At 35.2% G+C, this 15,082-nt stretch overlaps 1 protein-coding gene across 2 annotated transcripts; it reads left to right on the top strand.

The window, feature by feature from the left end:
* On the top strand, nucleotides 1–15,000 carry SerRS (Seryl-tRNA synthetase). 2 transcript variants are annotated; one of them, XM_045759351.2, is made up of 13 exons: nucleotides 13–439; nucleotides 857–927; nucleotides 2,513–2,782; nucleotides 4,200–4,310; nucleotides 5,675–5,806; nucleotides 6,025–6,139; nucleotides 6,700–6,878; nucleotides 8,889–9,016; nucleotides 10,240–10,330; nucleotides 11,019–11,208; nucleotides 11,985–12,082; nucleotides 12,629–12,758; nucleotides 12,932–15,000. In XM_045759351.2, the coding sequence occupies exons 1-13, from the start codon at nucleotides 307–309 to the stop codon at nucleotides 13,024–13,026; spliced, it is 1,743 nt and encodes a 580-aa protein (XP_045615307.1). In that variant the 5' UTR covers nucleotides 13–306; the 3' UTR covers nucleotides 13,027–15,000. The 2 variants fall into 2 exon arrangements, with proteins under 2 accessions (XP_069172462.1, XP_045615307.1); XM_069316361.1 differs by lacking the exon at nucleotides 2,513–2,782 and having other exon boundaries at nucleotides 1–439.
* Nucleotides 15,001–15,082: the final 82 nt, after the last annotated feature.

Here is a 15,082-nt window from a genome sequence, read left to right as displayed (position 1 = left end):
AGGGTTGTGAGTGTTAAGAACGACTCGTGGATTGGGTGAGGGCCGCGTGGACCAGCCCCCGGCGCTCGTCTGTTTACACACACTCACATCCCCCGCCACCAGTAAGCCTCAGCTGGACGACTCCTACTGAAAATCTACTGAAGCTGGATAACTCTCTTGCGAAACGTTTATATCAGTTGACCGGTTCATGCTAGAGGCTTACAGTAACTGTAAGACTGCTGTCTGGTTTACATCTATTACCAAGAGTTTACTTCAGACGACGCGGCTGGGGTTACATCAGCTGGGCGAAGACTGAAGCCCTAAATCATGTTGGATATTGTGTTATTTCGTGTTGATCAAGGGGGCAACCCGGATATTGTTAGACAATCGCAGCAGAGAAGATATAAAGACGTGACAAGTGTTGATACTGTTATTGAACTAGACACAAAATGGAGAGCAGGTAAATATTTCATCATCTGTTAAGGTTTCAGTATTATTATTATTAACATGTGTTCTTGTACAGATATCTGCTTGTGAAAATTGTCATTGTTAATAAATTTTAGCAAATTAATTACAGTTCATTTTGTCAGGAGGGGGGTGGGGACAGGTAGCCTGTGTACTTGTCTAGTTATACTCACCTACTTGTGCTTACGGGGTTTGAGCTCTAGCTCTTTGGTCCCGCCCCTCAACTGTCAATCAACTGGTGTACAGATTCCTGAGCCTACTGGGCTCTTATCATATCTACATTTGAAACTGTGTATGGAGTCAGCCTCCACATACAGGTAGTTCATTCAGTAATCATTATTGCCTGTGTAAAGTAGAAAATGTTATGTTGGTAGATAAATGCCTGCAATTAAACATTCCCATATCTTTTTAGCACGTCACAAAGGCGACCTCCTGAACAGAATGGGGAACGTTATATCCAAGACTGTTGGTGAAAAAAAAAAGGTGAGCAGAACATACGATTTTTCTCATATACTTTTCAGTATTTTTCCATTTGGTGATATATTAATGTTTTATTCCCTCGTGCCTTTCTTGCAATATTGCTAATTTCTTTCATGTTTACTATATATTTTTTGTTTTTATTAATATAATGTGCAGTATGGGTATATAAATCTTCATTTATATTTAGTAGGTATTATTACAGCAGTTTCTAAAGCTTTACCTAGTGCTGTATTTTACCAGATAATGTACAATAAAAAAAATGTCATTGAATGCCATTCTTTTATATGCATATAGTGCATACCAAATTTGTAATTTTATCTCTCGTCCCAATACCTTACTTCTTCCTGGCATCAAGGGGTGGTGCAGATGTTACTCTGGAGGTTCTTACCACACACTCGTACATTTCTCTCATTCAAGTGCTCTAACCCGTGGTGGATGGGTTACTTTCATACATTATTCCCTCTCACTGGCCCTCTCTTTGATGCAGGGAAACTTTCTTTGGGCTTGCAATGCCACATTTAAGGTTCCCAGGTTTATTCTCGTGTGTGTGTGTGTGTGCTATAAGGATTTAACTTCAATCCAATTATGCTGGCATCAGTATTCTGCTCACCCTCTCAGCTTGAGTGTTTGTTCTCAACTAAATGACAGCATTACTATGCATCTCTGTCACCCCAGGAGGGAGAGAATTATCAGAGAAAAGCACCAAATCAATACAACTGTATAGCACTTGGAAGAGGTCAGGATAAGGATTTGGGATGGGACGGGGAAAGGAATGGTGCCCAACCACTTGGACGGTCGAGGATTGAATGCTGACCAGCATGAAGTGAGACTTGCTTTACAATCCAGCCCAAGTGGTTGGGCACCATTCCTTTCCCCCCCATTCAGGGACATAATAAAAGATTTTTTTTTGTTTTTTGTAGTAATTGATGTGTATGATTAGAACTAGCAATTGAACAAACTTGATACCTGATCATACATATGCAGTAAAGAAAACTGTTTAGAAAATTGCATAACTGACTCTGATAACCAATAAAAATTTTTTTTACCTAGCTCATCATCTCAGTCTTGTCCAATTTTTATTCGTTCCACAAATAACAGATACTTAGTCTTGTATTATACTGTACTAGTTTCATAGTTAACTAAATGCTTTCTAATTTATTTATCATGTTGTGTAAAAATGCACTGATATAATATTTGATATAATTTTGTTTGCAAATGCCTACTAGTCTTACTTTTTCACTCACATGCAATAAAGTTGTAGGTATTTATCTATTTGCTCTGAAACAACTAGTAAATATCAAAATAATTTACTATATTAAAGAATTAATACAATTTTGATTTCCTGCTTGAAAAGCAATACAATTCAGAAATTTAAAGCAATATTTCACATTTTCTAAATGTTTAGAATGATACCTTTGAAACCTTTTCAAAATTCCCTACTGTATACAGTACTCTCAAACATTTCCATTTGTTTTGCTGAATATTTAGATGACGTACATGATTTATAGCATTAATTAAAAAACTTTAGATTACCAAAGAGAGGATGAAAAGTTAATCAGGACTGAGGTTAGTTGTGGTTTCATGCCAGGCAGCGAGGGGAAAGAGCGAACCAGAGACAGAACCACAGTGTGTGGCACCCAACCTGGATGCTTTGGAGAGTCATCTGACTCAGTACAGCTACGTTCATGGGCATATGCCTTGCCAAACTGATCCGCAGTTGGCAGGGAGACTGTCAGTGTCCCCATTATCTGACACTCGCCCGTCAGTGTGTCGATGGTACAATCACATAACCTCTTTCTCATCTGCGGAAATAAAGGCTCTGCCTGAGCCTCAGCAGCTTCCCTTCAGGGTCCCTCTGGTAAGCCTTGGTGATGGGTAATGAAGGTGTATATCTAGGTTTGCAGAATGCTGAGGATAGTATATGTATTTTGAATGTAGCTATTTGTTGTCAGTATCAGTTTATTTCCAGTGTACATCAGATTGTGTTCATAATGGGTTAAAAGATGTCAACAGATACCCAGTTAATGAAAGAATGCAGTGTACTGTAAACAAGTTTTTATATTTGTTTACATATATGTATTTTCATATTTATATATATTTTCATCAGTACCTGTAGCTATATTTTCATACTTATCATACTCATAATTAACTACTGTATTGGTATTTAGGATGTACCCAAAAGGACACTAACTTCAATGTTAAAGACTTGTCAAACTATTGACTTGCACTCTCCTTTTATGATACAAGTTACTTTTCTATAATTTTCTTTAAGATTTATTAATTTTTTAAATCTAATAATTTTTTTTGTGTTTAATCCATTCAAAGTTGAATTACAGTATTGTACAGTCTAATTTTATAGATGTAATTACCAGACTATTTGTCAAGTTTAAAAAATTGCCAGTTTTCCCTTTATATCAGCTGTGAATCTTGACATATCACCCAGGAACCCCAAAATCAGGCATGTCTGTATTTTATTAACTGCTACTTTAACTTAAAGAAATCGAAGAACACTAAATGGCAGACTTTAACATATGCTACTGTACCACCAATAGGAAAGTCGCCAGCCTTCACTCATTACTTCAGCCTGCGCTTATTATATTCTATTTATTACAGTTCCCATATTCATAGCATTACTCTGTTCATATCTTGAGATGTGTCACTCACGACAACTCTTGCTTGCCCTCGTGTTAAAAACTTTCAGACATGTCTAAGAACTGAGAATATGAAATACAGTATTAATAGTTTGTATGCTGTTAACCAAAAAATGTTAGTCTAAATTGCAACTGGTTTTGTTTTGTAAATTTGTCATCATTTGTCAATTTGTCATGAAGATGAACAGGTTTTAGGTTCATGTTACTTGTGCTTTTGCCTTAAGGCTTTTTCCCGAGTTTGTAATAAGCATGGTAGGAGATGTTGTACTAGCTAAGTTATGCTTGTGGGGGTTGAATTTCGGCTCTGGTCCTGCCTCTCAACCGTGTAAAAGTGTAAACTGGTGTAAAAGTTCCCGAGCCTATTGGGCTCTTATCATAACTACATTTGAAATTGTGTATGTAGTCTGCCTCCACCACTTCACTTTGTTGTATATTTTGGGGAGTGCAGATCCTTAAACAAAACATTGTTAATGTTTTGTTTAAGGATTGCTAAGCATTATCATAACTGTGACTGCATGGACATTAACTAACTAGCAAAGTGATCATTTCTTAATATTGTAGATTTATTCAGTGAAAGCTAAAGATTGTAATTTTGTTTGTCATGGTTTAATTTTCTTCTTTAAGGCTAAAGAAGCAGAAGGCACAGATACAAAAGTTCCAGATGAGATTAAGGAAAAGTTAACAGAGCTCACTATGGATCTTCTTCGACCACTTACAGTTTCTCAACTGAAGGAGGTCGGTTACTATATTCCAGTGTATTAACAAATTCTGAGAACCCTCAGTAGAAGGTATTCCTAATATTTTTTGCAAATTTTTTTTATCAGTAACTTAAGAATAACTAAAATGTTTTGCTAACTTGCAAAATGTATAACATGTTTATAAAATGAAACTTCATTTTCCACTTGGGCAGTACAACCCTATTAATAAGGTTTGGAGATGACTTGGTTTCTTATAATTTTATCATGTCTTGTGTGATGTGAAAATGAATAAGCAGAACTTCACTAAACTTAATGCACATGTTCCCTAATAGCATTGATAATAATTCATATGTTGGATAGTCTCAGTTGAATGAACAGACCCAGACACATTTTTACTAGCCAATTACCTGAGGATTAAGTACAGTATTTGTATGACTATTTATATCTCAATTACTGTATAATTACCTCTTGTGCTGCTCAGCTATTTAAAAATACTGTATTACATCAGTGTGTATGACAAAAAATTAGTTACCAAATCATTTGGAGAAAAAATTGCACATGGCAATTAGTACATGTTGAAGTTGTGTAAGGGTTAATTAAAAGAATTACATAAAATTTTATTTTTATCTACTGTATATAACCTTTATAAATGTTATATACAGTAGATTTTAGTAAAGCAAAGAAACACCACATTGAGTCAAATTAGTTGAAGGTGATACTATAAGGGCTGTATCAAGCTTAGAGATACACAGCAGTACAAGTGGGTCTCAGTTTGCATGGGACTATGTTCTTTTTAAAAGGAAAAATGTGCAAATCAAACTTAAAAGTACAGTATATGGCTTCCTTTGCATGATTTGTTGAGCTATCGACAATCTTGCTGTTACTCACCTTTTTCGTAAGCAGAATAAATTTCTCCTTGGCCTCTGCATTTTTTGACACCACAGTCGATCTTGCTGTGTTTCCTCGAAGTTCATTATCCCTCTGTACTGCTTGAATAAAATAATTTGCCTTGCTTGGAAAGCCTTCATATGTAAATGGGTATACAGTACTACAATTCTCCTTAAATAGATTACAGCACTCCTATCAACTGTATCTCGATAATTAGAAAAAGTTTTACTCCTACAGCATTTTCTTTTTTATAATTAATATGCTTATAGTATTTACATGTCTATATATATATATATATATATATATATATATATATATATATATATATATATATATATATATATATATATATATATATATATATATATATATATATATATATTTATATATATAATATAATTTATATATTATATATATATATATTATATATATATTATATATATATTATTATATATAATTAATATGTCTATGTACATTATTAGAGTGTGTATATAATGATAATCCCTCACCTAGGTGAAAAAACTTGTTGATGAAGCTATGGCTGAGAATAATGAGGAGCTAGTGAAGACTGAGAATGAGAGGGATGCTATCCTCAAAGAAATTGGAAATATTGTATATGATGATGTTCCTGTTAGCAACGATGAGGTTAGTTATCGTTTATTGATCACAGATTAGTTCAGAATGTTCATAAAATTTACTGTAGTTATTTTTATTTATCAGCATATTAAGACAGATGGTCATGTTCATACATGGGCTGTATAAGTGTAAATGTTTTTGTGAAAAAATAGAAAATGATTGATAAATATAAACAATATCTTGCTGACTGTCTTAATTATTTTAATAGAAAAATTTTTCTATTGTAGGACAACAATGCAGTGGTGAGGACATTTGGAGAAGAAAGTAAGAAAAAATATTCACATGTTGATCTCATTTCCATGATTGGAGGATCAGACTCTAAGCGTGGGTCTGTTACATCAGGTTTGTATAAGTGATGTGAAGTTGTGCGCTTATCTGTATGTATGATAAAGGGGTGCAAGTATTCCTTGCAGCACTTTCTAGCATTTATTGTACTGTACTTTATCGTACAATTGTAGATGGTGGTGGCATCCATGACCACAACCACCACCACTTGCTTTGTTGTTCTTTTGTGCGTACTGTACATTAACAGTAATGTATCTGTATGCATACTGTAATTACATGTGGTTATTACCTTTGGTGATACCTTGTGCATTTAATGTTCTTAATTTGAAATTTTTCTTTATGGTATCTATATGAATTTTATAATACCTTGTCTTATTGATGGGAAATCTATAACTTATATTTAATCATAAATTTGAGATTCCTTCATCTCCTGTGATTGAAAATATATTAGTTTTATGTATGTGTGTGTGTGCATGCATTCCTATTATATGCTGTATTGGATATGGTAATGGTCACCCAATCTGTAGGATTCATGGGCGACCCTTATTGGATTTTCATTTGTTCCATTGCATTTTGAGCTCTTGAAAATTTTATCTTGAAGCATATGTTCCTAATAGGTGGTCGAGGGTACTACCTGATGGGTCCAGCAGTGTTCCTAGAGCGTGCAATAGTAGAATTATCCTTAAGTCTCCTCAACAAGAAGGGCTACATTCCCATGGTTACCCCATTTTTCATGCGCAAAGAAGTTATGCAGGAAGTAGCACAGCTCTCTCAATTTGATGAAGAACTTTACAAAGTAAGATGCCATTAATGTTTTTACTTACCATTTAAGCTTTTGTTATTTTTTTGTGCTTCTGTAACTGGTATTTTAATTATTTCAATTTGTGATAAATTTTTGGGTTCTACTCATATAAAAATTAATCTGCACATGAAGTAAATTTGCTAGGCTTGTTTACATATATAACTAGTGTGTGGAGTTATTGTTTACATAATTATAGGTAGTTGTAAAACATAATTTTGACATTGCATATCATCCTATTTCATGAAATTACTTGAGTCAGGGTAGATGTATAACTGCAGCACCTTCAATAATCATTTTATATCTTTATTTGGGAGGGGTCTCAGTAGCTCCCTGAGTTAAGCCAAGCCAAGCCAAACCCAAGGAAGATGCACCAGGCCTCTGAGACCCCACCCTTGCCTAACAAAAGCTGCGGTCAGAATCTGGCATTCCATGTGAGAGGAACTTAAAAATGAGAGATCAACCCAAAACCAAGAGTGAACCATACCAGAAAGCATAACAACAACAAAATAAACCAGTGCTAGAAAGTAAATTAGGTATCCTAGGACAAGAAGTCAAACGATTGTCGCTTCAGTATAAACACCCTAACTGTGCTGTGCCTGACCACCACCAGGTGGCAGCCCAGGTCATCGTGGGTACCAGTCAGCCTCACTTCACCCCCTTCCCTAATATCTTCAGGGGCATGGCACCTCTGACTGGGGCCCATCCTTAGACTCATGCTAAAGCCAAATTGTATTAGCTATCCCTGGAACATTAGTTGTGTAAGCTGGACACTGCTTTGTTCTTATTTCTAATTTAATTCAAATATGCCATCCATATATTACCAGATCCATATACACCAGTCTCCGTGGTGTAGTGGTAAGACACTTGCCTGGCGTTCCGTGAGCGCTTTGTAATAGGTTCGTATCCTGGCCGGGGAGGATTTACTGGGCGCAAATCCTTAACTGTAGCCTCTGTTTAACTCAACAGTAAAATGTGTACTTGGTTGTAAAAACGATTCTTTGTGGGGGTCGTATTCCAGGGATCTACCTGAAACACTATGCGTACTAGTGACTGTACAAGAATGTAACAACTCTTGTATATATCTCAAAAAAAAAAAAAAAATATTGGATTACCTGGCTTTATATGTTGCTCCAACTGTGGGGGGCACGGTTCCTTTCTAAGGTAAGTGCATGTGCTTTTCCTGCCTCACCAGAGGTAACTGCTTCCTGCTCTGTTGACAGACTCCTCTACTCACCTCACTTCAGGATAGCACTGTTGCTATCCCTGTGCCTGTTGATGAGTAGTAGTAGTTAGGTCATGTTTTATTTCACATGCTCCTTATTCATGTTGGAGATTTGCACTTTTGCCAAGGGTGTGCTTGGGTTGTGTAGGTGATTGATCTTGTCCGGGTCTGTTTATGCTTTCTTAGCCGGATGTTTATGGTCAGTTTTCTGTGTTCAGCCAAAATGCTTTCCTCGTGCTTGGCACATCTGCCTGTGAGCATGATGTTCCTAGTAGCTGGTTTATCTGAATCCTTTGGTGGTTTTTGGAAGCTTCTGTTCTCTGACAGATTTTTATGATTTTTTCATCCAACTCCAGGCTTGACATTGTTTAGTTGCAGCTTTTCAAGATTATTTCGGCTTGGGTTGCGGGCTGACTGGGACCCTGGGTGACCTTGGTTACCATCTTGTACTCAAGCACATCATAATTAGTGCAAGCACATCATAACTAGACAATGATTGTTTGACATTATCTGTGGGTACCTAATTTACTTCAAGCAGTGGTTTCTTTTGTTGTTGTTATGCTCTTTGGCAGGCGTTTCTTCGGTTTTAGGTAGTTGATCTCTGATTCCTAAGTTTCATTTGACTTGTAGAAAGAGCCAGATTCTGATCCGATTTCCTGGTTGGCAAGGTAGACTTTAGAGGCCTTGAGGCTTGGTTGGTCTGAGCTTGGATGGAATGCTAATGAGGGTCCCATCAGAAAAGGGTTTCCTTACATTCATTGGTTGATTTTTTTTCATGCTAGGTCCTGGGTAAGGGTGATGTTCCAGGTTCAGACCAAGTAGATGAGAAATATCTAATTGCCACGTCAGAACAACCAATTGCTGCCTTCCACCGTGATGAGTGGATACCTACAGACCAGCTGCCAATTAAGTAAGTATATAAAAGTATTAGTGCTTTGTACAAAATTTGTGTGTAGGTCGTGTATAAAGGTACACGAACTTATCTAAATAAAATTTTGAATATACTGTATTTTCTTCAGCTTATTGGGCCTAAATGTTTGATTTTTTAAATTTGCTCTAGACTGTATCAATCTCAGCGAAGATGTAAGGTTGAACGTCTGAATGCCAGAGTTCTTTGGGAACTGATCATTTTATAAAATTATGTTCCCCTCAGTTCCTGCAGACCCTCTATGTAGAGAACCTGTAATCTGCTGCTGAATTCCCCCTGATGACCTTGGCAAATCCTCAGATAGGATAATTGTGGACTATTAAATGCCATTTGTGATTTATGACAAATAAGAGAATATGTATCAGTGTTGATATCTGAAGTAAAGGGCTTTTAACCAACACCCAAATCTTAAAAAGCTGAAAGGGTTTCAGATAATTTTGATAAAAATATCTAAATCCTAAATATTTAAAATAGCATTCAGAGGCAGTACGGTATTTGGGACTATTCTATTATCTGAATCGGATTTCCTGCAGTCAGTCCTGACATAGAGAAAAAGTAGTTTTAAATTATTAGAATGTTACTGTACAGTTTTGTATTTGAGAAAATAGTTAAAAGTTGAAATGTGCCGTAATGTTGCTGAAGAGGTTCCCAGAAAACTTGAAATGTGTGTCATTGTAGATGATGACACTACTATAACAGTAGGATTACTGAGCTACCTGGTTGATCCTGCCAGTAGTCATATGTGTGTCTCAAATATTAAGCCATGCATGTGTAAGTATAAGCTGAGGTAGAATGTTTCATTAGATCTGTAAACCCACTTACTTTAGATAACTGTGGTAATTCTTGAGATTTGATTAGGGTCTGGGCTGGACCGAAATGTTGTCTTTTCTTCATTTTCTAATGTGTAGTTTGGACATCATGTGTATCATTCCATGGATTGTGCTCTATTTAGACCACAGTAAACTTTAGTTGGAGGCATAGTTAATATACAGTATACAGATTATAAAATATCTGAAGTACATATAATGTACCGGAAGAACTTGCAAGTTTTAATAGTACTTCATAATCTGCCTTGCTTGTTATGGATAACATAGGAAGATATGAATATTGAGCTTAAACACAATTAAGTTTGTTTTTGGTGAAATGACACTGCAGTAAAGTTTGTTAGTAATTAAGCTGTTAAGTGTAATGATACCATATTTTAGGTATGCTGGTTTGTCATACTGCTTCCGCCAAGAAGTTGGATCTCATGGACGTGACACTCGTGGAATCTTCAGAGTACATCAGTTTCAGAAGGTAAGAAGGATGTATGTAATTAGGAATAACATCTTAGTTTTTTTTTTAACCAATTGTAATTAGATATTTTAGTATGGATAACTTAAATTTTTGGGAGGACTGCCTTAGGTAGATGTATTAGGCCTTAAACTGAATAGCATTACTGCATCTGCATGTGGGAAACTGGCTTATCTGTAAGTACAGTATCTGCCTGTTTTCAGAATATGCTTGAAAGTTGCAACAGTTGATGCAGCCAAGCTGGAAATTTAGTCTTCGAAACTTTGTATGCTTCTATCCCAATAAACATAGGCATGGTTTAATAAACTGTAAATGTCTAGCTATTGTTGATTATAGATGTCTATTTTTAGGTTCATAAATTTAATTCCCTAGACTTTGTAGTAGTCTGTTGTATTGATACATCTCATAGATATATTACATTATTGTGATTACATTGTATTTAGGCCAATAAAGAAGTTTTTTGTACCTGAATACTTCTTGGGAAAGAAAAATGGTGTATTCTGTTGGAAAATATTTCATTACTGTCCCAGTCATTCACTCATTTAATTAGTTAGCAGGCATATATTTTAAATAAGTAAATGACATTCAAACATAAGATTATGACATCTTTGCTATAGCAATGTGCCAGCTTCATACTATATAATACACCATGTAACCAGATTATTAATTCAATAATTTGGTTTTGCTTCAGGTAGAACAGTTTTGTCTTACATCTCCTCATGACAATGCTTCCTGGATCATGATGGAAGAAATGATCACAAATGCAGAGGCATTATGTCAACAATTGGGTCTGCCTTATCGAATTGTCAACATAGTATCTGGGGAACTCAACAATGCTGCCGCTAAAAAACTTGATCTTGAAGCTTACTTCCCTGGATCAGGTGAGTTTATATAAGCTGAAATCATCTAAAACTTCTTCAGTACTGTCATTTACCCTGAAACAATGGAAAGATATTGTAAGAAAAGTGATATAAAGATAACAAAGTAAATACCACGTCATCATCGCATCCCCATTTCCAAGTCTCATGGGGTGAGGAGGCATCAGCCTGGAAGAATTGCAAGAGCAAATAAAAAAGAATAGGATACAGTATCTGATAAGAAATTACATTTGTTTGCTGTATCTTGTACACTACATACAGTTGCAGTGCCATAGAACCAACACCATTACTAGACTTGATTAGACATGGGGACTTTATTTGTAATAACTTGTATGAATCATTACAATTCTGGCTGGACTGAACAGGTGTACAGCAGTTTGTCACTTATATTTTTAGACAGATTATAAAGTATTTGGCTTACGGTTTAAGTGATACATTGGTAAAACACTGTACAGTAGTATTAAAATAGCAGTAAAATTTTTAATTTATAATAAGAATTCATATCAGCAATTTCAGAGCCCAGGTATTTAAGTGACCACTATCACAATTAAGTTAAAACTAAATTGAAATTAATACATGTGCAATCCTCACTAAGGAACATCACAGGAAACTAGTATTAAAACACCCTAAAAAAATATCCACAGAAGTATTTTTGCTACTTCTTAGATCATGTGCTTAGATGTTAGATCATGTTCCTAGGTCGTGTGCTTTACTTCACATAAATGCACATAAAAGCAAAATATATATGTAAAATTTTACTAATGTGATAACTTCTTCAGGGGCATATCGGGAACTGGTCTCGTGTTCCAACTGTCTTGATTATCAATCCAGGAGACTTAAGGTTCGCTATGGAGCAACCAAGAAGATGAATACAGCTGTAAGTTAACTTACCTGAACAGTATTTGTACTATTTTTGGTTATTCATTATGTGGAAATTCAGTTTGAGTGCTTTTATCTAGACGTTGATATATTGAGGCAAGTTATATTTTCTAATAATCACATACATAGTTATTTCTGAAAAAGTTCGAGTGTCTAGTGATAAATGAATACTTAATCAGAGCTTATTATGTTTGCTAGATGGGCAATTCCCTCTAAATAAAAGGATATCATTCATTTGTGAATTATTTCTCAGTGTTGCTGTAGATATTAGGCCAGATAGGAGCTGCCTTTTGTCATCTTGTTTTGACCTTTCAGAGATAGTTTGAAAAGTACCCTGAACTAGCACATGTGTTGTTTCTGCCTTGCTAAGGACAGTCTGGTCTAAAGTAGGGAAGCTTACATTAGGGAGCAACAGGATGCCATAATTAGAAACATTTTACATATTCATATTTATAATTTCCTTTAATATCATATATATATATAGTTTGCAAATTGCAATAAATGTTCGTTATACCATAATTAAATGTCTCATCTTGTTTGCTAGGTTGAATATGTTCACATGCTGAATGCTACGATGTGTGCCACAACGAGAGTGATTTGTGCACTGCTGGAGAACTACCAAACTGAAGATGGCATTATTGTCCCTCAAGCCATCAAGCAGTATATGCCCGATGGTACGTTTATACTATTATCTATTTAAACTATAATGTGAAAAATGCTGTAGTTGGAAGTTATGCTATAAAACTGAAAAGTACACAATATTGATTTTGTTTGACAAGAAAGATGGTTAGGTAAATATTACAAGTATGTTGTTTCAACTAGATTATTCTCTGTTGATCTTTCTCAGATTTCAAGGAAGTTATTCCTTTCAAGTATCCAGCCCCAATTGACGAAGAGGCCGCCAGGAAGAAGAAAAAGGGAAAAAATAAACAAGAAGAATGATATATTAGTGAAAGTGCAAAGTAATAGTTCAATTGTATTGCTTATGGTTTAGCAATTACTGTCCTGCGCTGTATGTTCATGATGTTGCTGATTTTAATCAATTTCTTTTTGGTACACTATCTTTTCTACGAGGGAGCTCATGAATGATTTTGTCTGTGATGACTTATGAGTAGTACTGTACTGAACACCTTATCTGTGAAGGAGACAAGGTATTGGAGTGTGGTGATGCAATTCTTCCAGGATATCAAAGTGGAAATAGTGTAAAAGGATGGTAGTTATCATCAATTTCCCATTTCATGTTCTTTGTGTGGGGAGGCTTTTGCTTGAAGCAGATAGGAGATTAGTATGGAAAGAGATGGTTATAGAAAATTTAAACTGAATCCATCCATTCTCACTGATAATCAGAGAACTAGTATCACCATACACATAGCAAACATAATTCCCAGCTGTTTCTGCTACTTTATAGTGAAATATAAAGGATTCATACTGTCAAACATATGTAGCCTGCTAAAATTTCTTGTGATTTGTTCTTTCTACTCAATAAATAATCTTAATTTAGTGCCTTCTTAAGAACATAAGAACAAAGGTAACTGCAGAAGGCCTATTGGCCCATACGAGGCAGCTCCTTTTTATAACCACCCAATCCCACTCATATACATGTCCAACCCATTTTTGAAACAATCGAGGGACCCCACCTCCACCACGTTACGCGGTAATTGGTTCCACAAATCAACAACCCTGTTACCGAACCAATATTTACCCAAGTCTTTCCTAAATCTAAACTTATCCAATTTATACCCATTGTTTTGTGTTCTGTCTCAATTCTTTTGATACTAGATCTCCCCTTAAATTAGCTTGCTTTATATACTACTACCTGGTAATACCATCTTAGTGCTTTTTTCAGTGCAATATCATTCCATACTTTATTTTAAATCCAACCTGCACTCCTTGAATTGTCCCTCCCAACTGCTCAATTTTGCCATTCCTATAGGCAGCCCTGTATTCATCTTCCTGTCAGTTCTTCCTTATTAGCTAATCCTTATTCATTCTACTGTCAGTTTCTTTGTCAATCACACAAACGAGATATTTAAATTCAACAATAAGCCTTCAATGCTCCTATATTTACCCAAACTTTAGTGTCACATTGTTTTTCACTATTTTATTTACATTCACTTTCAATAGTCTCACATCAGCAACAAATTTACTGGCTGCTTTTATTCCTATCATACAGTAAGTTCACATGCTACTCTAATAGTAAGCACTTAATAGTAAGATACTGATAAGTAAGCAATTCAATCCAATAATTGTCAACAGCAGTACCCCACAACTTCACTAGGCAGGTGTACAGTGCTGCTGACAAGTTGTCATGTACAATACAAATAAATTCATACACTTTTGACAAACTGCTTCCACCCAGCCAATTTTATTCATTTAAGATATCCTATGTAATGTTAACACTTGATCCATGCTTCATCATGTGCATACCATGTCTGCTGATCATCTTCCTGGTATTCCTCTCCTCTTCCTACCTTCAACTTGCCTTAAATACACTTTTCATCAGATTACTACCATCCAATCGTTCAACATGCTCAAGCTATATCGGTATGCTTTCAATATAGCTAATTTTGCACTTTTTCTCTCCACATCTTTGTGACATCTTCATACCTTACTATAATTTATTCTAAAACCACATGTTTCTCAATTTGTTCATTTCTTATTTTTAATTTTGTCAATGTTGTATTGTACTCCAAATAAATTAATGATTAAATTTTTTCTCGTATTTATATTTATTATGCTGTGGACACCTGTACCAGAACTATTTTTTCATTAATTGGTGTGCAGGAAAACTGAGTACTGTATATCTATGGCCTCTTTATACATTTGATATATGTACTGTACTTTAATATGCAACTGATAAATGTTTGTTTTTTATCCATTTTGTATTTATAGTCTGTAATAAATATACAGTGATTATAACTTGCTTTCTAACCATTAATGTTTGTACAATTTGAAAATATATATATATATATACTTTTGTAATAAAATGTATTTGACC

Source organism: Procambarus clarkii, chromosome 83, assembly GCF_040958095.1.
Source record: "Procambarus clarkii isolate CNS0578487 chromosome 83, FALCON_Pclarkii_2.0, whole genome shotgun sequence".
NCBI lineage: Eukaryota > Metazoa > Arthropoda > Malacostraca > Decapoda > Cambaridae > Procambarus > Procambarus clarkii.
The sequence above is the reverse complement of the archived record's forward strand: the minus strand, read 5'-3'. Positions and strand labels throughout refer to the sequence as shown.